Raw genomic sequence first — 7,684 nt, 5'->3', positions numbered from 1 at the left:
CCAGACCTTGGGATGGGCTTCCTGCTTCATGTGTCCAAGACATCTGCATTGCCAAACCCCCCTCTGAGTCCTGCCCAGGGCTGCCTTCCTTCTAGCAGGTCCTAATTTGAAGATGTTACCTCTCCAGGCAGCCTCTGCTTCAGCTGCAACCCTTGGGAGGTGCCCTCAGGGGAAGGCAGCCCTTGATGTTCTGCTTCCCCTATGGCCAATGTGGCCTCAGCCATCGGGTGCCTCAGGGTTTGGGATCACAGTGCCACTCATTGGGATGGTTTGCATCTGGTTTAGCCCTCTTCTGCTCCTAAAATCTGATATCTGAGTGAGCTTGCACCCATGGTTTGATTTGAATTTCCTTTATTCGCAATAAATAATACAAGACATTACAAAGAACTCACACAAAATCAAAATATACACATATAATAATTGCTTTCTTTCTGCAGCCACAAATAAACAGGATGCACCAGCACCAGCTAACGCGTCAAAGAGCATCTATGAGCAGCATAGGTGGGGAGAGAGCTGGGGGGACTTGCTGTGCCCACCTGCCCAAAGTGGTCGTTCCTCTCTGCTGGTGTCTGCACTGTGTTTCCATCCCCTGGGCCACCAAATGCGGGTTGAGATCCCACGTGTGCCAAACGTGGTCTCAGGCATCACTGAATTGTGCTTGAACAGCTTGAAGGGATGCAGCCGCTGGGTGTGGGACCACCACGGGGGGCTGCTCTGGGCAACCTCCTTTGCTGAGCTCAGCTGGCTGCAGTAAAGCTGGGAGAGCTTCTAGCGCTCACGCTCGTGTAGAGGGGTTATATACACACACTGCAATGCTCCGTTCCTTCTTAGTCACGGATGGCCTTTGAGTTAGAAGGCTTTTGCTTAAGAGTCTGCTGTAGCTGGATGTGTTCATGTGCACACATGAGCCCATGTGTGTTTCCTCCTCCAGTTCTGCTTTGTTTTCCACTTATCTCCTACGGTGGGGTCAACTCCATGGATTTCTTCCTCTCCTCTCTCTGTTCTTCCCATTCCTCCTCTGACTCGTAGGTGCCCTTGACGATGGCCACCCTGTCTGACATGTTCATGCAGTAGGGGACGAGGATGTAGAAGTACAGCAGAGCAGCCAGGCAAGCCCCAAGGATGGGCCCAACCCAGAACACCTAGAAAGCAATAGGGGAGAGGGTGAAGGTGGGTCTTGGAGGTCAGCACACCAGATCCAGCCATCACACAGCATCCACTACTACTCCACATCTCCTGTCCCAGGGAGAGGTGCAAATATCCCTTCTTGTGTTGAATCCCCTCAGCTGAAGATGTCAAGCTCCTTGAGGGCAGTGATGTGATGTTCTGGAAGGATGATGGTGTGCTGCACTGACCTCATGTGATGTCCTATGTAGTGTTCTCCATTGCACCAAGGTTTATCCTTGTATCCCTGCTCTGCCCCGAGGACTGACCTTCTCTCTTCACTCTGTGCTTGAGGGGAACAACCTCCCTTTGTTTATCCTTTCAGCTCCGGAATTGGCTTTGAAACTCTTGGTCCCATATTCCCAAAGGAATTACTGCCCAGTCCCTTTGTCACTCATGCCTAGTTCTGGAGGATCCTCACCCTGCCCTCCCCACTATGCAGCTGATGCTCACCCAGTGCGTGGAGCTGAACTTCCTCACGATGACTGCAGGCCCAAAGGACCGTGCTGGGTTCATGGAGCAGCCAGTGAAGTAGATCTGTTGGTGAGGAAAGGAGATGGGGGTCAGGATGCTGTGTCACTTAACAAATATGAGCAACTTTATCCCACCTGCAGTAGGGACTTGGAACCAGATGAGATTTAAGATTCCTTCCAACCCAACAATCCTATGGTTCTATGGTCTTATGGACCCTTCCAACCCAGCCACTCTATAGTTCTATGGTTCTATTTTCTTTAAGGACTTTTCCAACCCAGCCATCCTATGGTTCTATGATCTTTAAGGACCCTTCAAACCCAAGCCATTCTGAAATGGCCCTCAGTGCTACTTCTGTTGCAGAGATGTGGGGATCCCCATGGTGTGTAGGAGCTCATGGGGTCTATTTAATGCAAATCACTCTGGGACTGTCTGCACGAGACTATTCTGGGGAGTCCCATTCTAGAGAAATACCTGCCCCATCACCCCCCCTGGACACTCACCCCCACCAAATGGCCCACAGCCACAGAGAGGCCAATGGACAGTGCTGGGGAGCCCACGTTGCCATTCCTCCTGTTGTCCGTGGATGCGAAGATGCAGGCAGCCAGCTGGAAGGTGAGAATCATCTCCACCACGACTGCCTGGCCTGGGGTTGTGTTGTTGTTGAGCTGTGAGCCGTTGAGAATGAAAATAATTAAACATCTGCCAGGCTGGGAGGGCTCTCAGCTCCTCTTATGCTGGATGTGAGTCTGCTCCCTCACACTTGATGCTTTCCCACCTGCATGCTTAATCCATTTGTTCCCTGCATTTCTCTCCCCATCTTGCTCGATGCAAGCCACATTAACCTGATTCATCCCCCATCCCACCCCAAGAGGTGGGGAAGCAGCCACTGCAGGGGGGCAGAGGAGGAAGAGTGTGGGCTGAGATGAAGGTCTCCTACTGCCAGAGGAACAGGGAAGGTCACAGGGGTAAGACATGAGATGTTCGGTGTGAGGTGGCAGTGGGATCAGGCAGAGCAGTAATCCCACTGCTCCCATTTCAGCTGTTTCCCAGCACTGCCCCCAGGGTCTGGGACACACTGTCTGCCTTTGCTGGCTCCACCACCTCTCCTCCTCTGCCAAGAGGAGACCCTGCCCCCCACAGCCCCTCTGTGCCCTCCCATACATTGCTCCTCATTGCACATTCACTGGCTCTTCTCCACAGACCCTCTCCATCAGATCCCATTCCCAGCTCCCCATGGTCCCGCTGAGCTCCCACTGCCCATACTGGTTTGGCTGGGCTCTGCTCCCTGCCCCCCTCTATCTCCTGGCGCAGCTCCTCTCCTGACACTAATCTCCAGGTGGAGAGGCTGCACTCAAGAACATCTCAATGGTGCTGGTGACTCACTGGGGCCCTTAGGATAAAGGAAGCGCTTATTAAGGGAGAAAAAACCACACCATTCATCACACCACACAAATAAATCTGTCAGTGCTCTCTGGCTACATCGACATTTGCTCCGATCTCATTCCCATCCCCTCTGCATACGGGACAACACGTCAAGACCAACCATCCTCAAGGATTTGGCATCTCATGACTGCCAGAGAAGCAAAGCCTGCATATAAGGTGAGCAATGAGCCGGATCATCTCCAGGTCAGAGACTTACCGAATTGATGGCCAGGTTGCCACGGGTATTGGCTGGTGTCACACCATAGAGGATGCCAGCCCCGGCGATGGCCCCGACCAGCTGAGCAATCACATAGAAGAGTGTCCGGAGGAAGGAGATCTGATTCCCAACGAAGAAGGCAATGGTTACTGCAGGGTTGATGTGGGCACCGCTGATGTGGCCGAACGCCTGCACCAGTGTGCCGATGGCCAGGCCAAAGGCCAGCGAGATCTGCAGGATGCTGGGGAGTGCAGATGGCCACTTCAGTGCCGAGCCGAGGCCGATGAAGACGAAGATGAGAGTGGAGATGAACTCGACGAAGACGGCTCGAGCAAAGGCCAACGTTAATATTTCCCTCTTCATGGTGGGAGTGGGCGGAGGGCGGCTGGGAAGGAAGAAAGTTTAGGTTTCCTCTGTCTCCAGGCTCTTCTGTCTGCACCGAGTTGTAGGGCCATACCTATCTATATATGCAACAGCAGCAGGGAGCTGTGTTACAAGGCGGTGGGTGGAGCCGAGGAGTTAGCCAGTCCTCCCAAATTATCATGTGAAACTGGAAAAGTTTCCATCTGAAAATAACTTCGGAGCCTCTTGGTGAACCAATGACTCAGATATTGGTGGTATTTCTTTCTTCTTCCCTCTGCAAACAAAGAGCCCCTATAGGGTGTCTCCGTGGTCGTTAGATAACACGGTTGCATAACGATGCTGAGCTCCCTCCTCTGCTTTTCCCTTTTACTACCTCTTGTCAGGTGCCGGGTGTTTTGTTAGCAGAGGTGTAGTTGTTATTCCCTTCCTCTATGTGCTCGTGGAGCAAAGAATACTGCAGCTTTGCTTGAAAACTCCCATTGCCGTTGTTGGGCTGGAGGAGCTGTCCCGGGGCTGTGCTCCCACGCTTGGCCAAGTGCATTGGATTTAGATAAGAAACGAAACGTTAAGTAAAATTAAGCACCTGGAGCTGCTCCCGGGCTGTCAAGATAGCTCAAAGTCAGAGAGCAAGTGCCTTGCGATCACCCCAAGGGCAGGGCTTGGGGGACACTGCCAAAATGGAGCTTCCCCGAGGTGCCCACACGGGGGCTGGAGGGGACAGTATGGCCCAAGAACAGAGGGCTGATTTCAGTCTATGAGCCCCTTTGCTGCCTTTCTACTCTGCTGCTCCTTCCAGAGATTGATAAGCATCGGGTGTGGGTTTCACCAGCGTTGGCGGTCAGTGCTGCTCCGTGCCAATACCAGGGAGGGTGCATCCTACCCCGTCATCTCAGGTCCTTTCTGTTCTTTTTGCTTTCCAAGCTCTTGCTCAACAAGGCCAATTATTTTGCTCATGGGAATGCCAGCACAAAGCCACAGGCATTGCAAGGACACAAGCCACGTTTGCATGTCTCTTCTCATGTTCACACAGCAATGGTCTCCATCCCAAATCCATCTGGCTGGAAGTCTTTGGCTGGCAGGGAGCTGCTGGGGGGCTGAGGTTTGGGGGCTCTGCTGACACTTCACAATGACTTCTTGATCCATTTGCAACTGCATGCCAGGATTTCTGTTTGTTTCAAATGGGTTTGGGCGCTCTCCTCTGCTCTCCTTGCTGTTCTCCAGCACAGCTGGTCGATTGTGTCTTGCTTTTCTCAGGCAAACTGATCTCTCCATGCAGGGGATATCCGTGTGCTTCTGTAGTAGTCACTCTCCAGCACACAGCAAGCAAAGCTCCACGTGTATCTTTGGTAAAAAGCATTTTAAATCCCTTTGAATTCAAAAAGTGCTGAAAAATAGCATTCACTGCTGCCTTCTGCTGGGTGCAGCCAGACTTGCATGTAGCCAGTTCCATCTGGGGTCAAAGCCAGGAGGGATTCCCTTCTTCAGAGCCAGAAATAAAGGAGTCCTTTTGCTCCAGCTGGGCCCTGAGCTCAGCACATAGATCCAGTGCTCCTTACAGCGCAATTCCTCCTCATCATTTCCTCCTGGTTCTGCTGGTCCTGGGGATCTGGCCGGGTGAAAAACCAGCTCTGTTATCCTAGAAGCACCTGGTCCGTTGGCGTGTTTTGGTGAAAGTTTTGCAAGCTGGTTTTTCAAGATGCCCTGGCCAGATTCCAGTTGGAGTAATTGCTCACCTCTTCCCTTCCATCCTCCTGTGTTTCCTCCTGGATTGGATGCACCTCGCTCTCATCCTCCCACCCTTTTCATAACGTGGCTCTCTGTGCGTGGTGGCTGAGTTTTGCTGTGTGTGTTGATATAGGCTGGTGATTTCAGGTGACACTGTGGCTTCAGCTCAACATTGGCAGCACGGGGTTTGAACTAACTCTCCCGGATTGTGGATAAGAACCTCCAAAAGAAAGAAACCCCTCCCAGCAGAATAGGGGGTGTAGTGAAATGATGCTGAAAACAGTGGGGAAAATCCTATGGAGAGAGGTGTGGGGTGTTTCTCTAATTACAGACCCTGCAAAATGGGTTTTCTCGTGGTTGTTTAAAGACTTTTAAAGGGGTTGTTGTGGTTTTATGAGTTTCGTTACCCTGTCATGGTGTTCTTGCTCATCCTCTCTATGTCTGACCACGAGATGTTGGGATGGCTTCCTTCCTCTTCCTTTCTGCTTGCCCTCCAAAGAACCTGTGTGAGCTGAAAGTGTCTCGGATGCGTCAAATGTAATTGAATTGGGCAAGCAGGCGTTGTGCAGAGCCCTGCTGACAGACGGACACCCACGTGCCAGGGCCACGCATACCTCACTTCTCCCAGTGGCTTTAGGAGGCAAGGAGACATGGAGGCTTTACCATTAGGAGCAGAACATCTTCAACCACTCTTCTTTTCCTTGTTGGCATCTGCAAGCAAACAAAGCACAACCAAAACCCACCCACTCATCCAACTCCATTGCAGGGCCATGTGGCTTGGTGGCACCTTGGGGACAGAGTGCAGGAGGCAGACAGGGACCCAAACCCACTGCTTGCACTGCCTGGATGGGAGGAAGGCAGCCGTGCCTCATCCTTGCCCGGGGCCCTGCGGCTCTACCTCGCCCACGGAGGTGTGTGTGTCATTAACTGGATACGTGTGCCAGACCCTGTTGTCCCTGGGTTGCAGGTTGCATTTCTGAGCCCTCGCCATTCTATTAATTCACCTTTTCCACTGCAGCCCTGATTTCTGATGGGTTCAGCTCTGTGTCAGACCTCAAAGCCTGGCAGGTCAGCTTGCAGGGGGTTGAGTTTGGGCTATAGGTGCTGCTGAGGTCCAGTGTTTGGGCTTGCCCTCTCACCTGGCTCCATATGTTGACCAGGAACCTTCCAGCTGGCACAGGAATACAAGCAAGGATAACAACAACCACAGCAGCCAACTCCTTCTGCTGGAATCTGTGATTAGCTGGGATTAAATGGCTGGAGGAGAAAGTTTGCTTTGGTTTGTTTTTAAAGAAAGGCTGCTTCTTGCTGGCTCAGCTCTGGGAGCTTGCAGCAAGGTATGAAATAACCCAGGTGGGGAATTCAAAGCAGAGCAAGCAAAGTTTTTGCTTTTCATCCTATTCCTGAGGCTGCTGCTTTCTGTGGTGGGGCACCGTGGTGCCTCAGTGCAGTCAGGTTCAGATGAAGCTTTCAAGGATTTCTCTAATCTAGCCCACGATCTGCCTGTGCTTGCTTTAAAGTCGAGGGATTATTCTGCTGGCCTGAGGCAAGTGACATTTCCACCTTCCCCTGCCTTGGAGGGTTTGGCTTCCCCCAGCAACCTGATCTGGTGCTTTTGGAGCAAAAAGCCTTTGAGCTCCACCAACCAACACCCAAAATTGGCTGTGGGAGCCTTTGTTGTGGATGTGTTGGCAGCTTTAGGACTGGTTGAGCTGCACTCAGTTCCAGGACTCCTGCACTTGATTTTGGGACAGGCAGAAGGGATAGAGTACAGCACTTTGTGGGCCAGGTTTACTCTTGGGATGTCCCCATGTCTTTGCCATCCAGCCCTTGCTGGTCATAGACCTTGTAACCCAGACCTGGTCTGTAAGTAGGGCTGATGCCATCAAAATGCTGAATAGTGTTAATACTTAATAACAGCATTGCTCTGCTCCTCGCTTAGAAATTACTTGGCAGTCTCTAAGGCATCCAAGTAAGTGGATGCCAAGGCTTTGGGGCTGGTCTGCAATGGAAATACCAGCATCCTTAATAATTAATTTGCATCATAATAATCATTAAATTGACACATGGGGATAATCACATGTAGTAGGGAAAGCAAAGCCCCATTAGAAAAGAGATCTCTGCAGATCAGCCAGGATGAAAGCTGGGTCTGAAACCCCGGTGTCCTGATTTTCAGGTCTAGCCCTTTCCAGTGAAGCCACCTGTATTAGCAACATTGGGATGCTGCATTTCTGCTCATCTAGGTAAATACTTTGCATTCTTAGGCCAGTAGCCACTCACTGGGATTCAGATAGACGTGCATTTATGACATGGCTTTCC

The 7,684-nt window shown here is 51.6% G+C and overlaps 1 protein-coding gene across 1 annotated transcript; it reads right to left on the bottom strand.

The window, feature by feature from the left end:
• Window positions 1–334: 334 nt before the first annotated feature.
• AQP5 (aquaporin 5) lies at window positions 335–3,714 on the bottom strand. The gene is made up of 4 exons (XM_015887030.3): window positions 3,278–3,714; window positions 2,139–2,303; window positions 1,618–1,701; window positions 335–1,142 (listed from the first exon to the last, which is right to left on the bottom strand). The coding sequence occupies exons 1-4, from the start codon at window positions 3,638–3,640 to the stop codon at window positions 957–959; spliced, it is 798 nt and encodes a 265-aa protein (XP_015742516.1). The 5' UTR covers window positions 3,641–3,714; the 3' UTR covers window positions 335–956.
• Window positions 3,715–7,684: the final 3,970 nt, after the last annotated feature.

The sequence above is a fragment of the Coturnix japonica genome, unplaced genomic scaffold, assembly GCF_054131305.1.
Source record: "Coturnix japonica strain WE unplaced genomic scaffold, WE-NBRP24 Scf080, whole genome shotgun sequence".
NCBI lineage: Eukaryota > Metazoa > Chordata > Aves > Galliformes > Phasianidae > Coturnix > Coturnix japonica.
This window is presented reverse-complemented; position numbering and strand designations above follow the sequence as displayed.

Bases quoted from the DNA above. Each gene is read 5' to 3' on its own strand.
- AQP5 (XM_015887030.3), bottom strand. From the start codon at position 3,640: ATGAAGAGGGAAATATTAACGTTGGCCTTTGCTCGAGCCGTCTTCGTC. The intron at 2,304-3,277 runs GTAAGTCTCTGA...AACGGCTCACAG, and splicing joins GCAACCTGGCCATCAATTCG to CTCAACAACAACACAACCCC. The intron at 1,702-2,138 runs GTGAGTGTCCAG...CCTCACCAACAG, and splicing joins CTGTGGGCCATTTGGTGGGG to ATCTACTTCACTGGCTGCTC.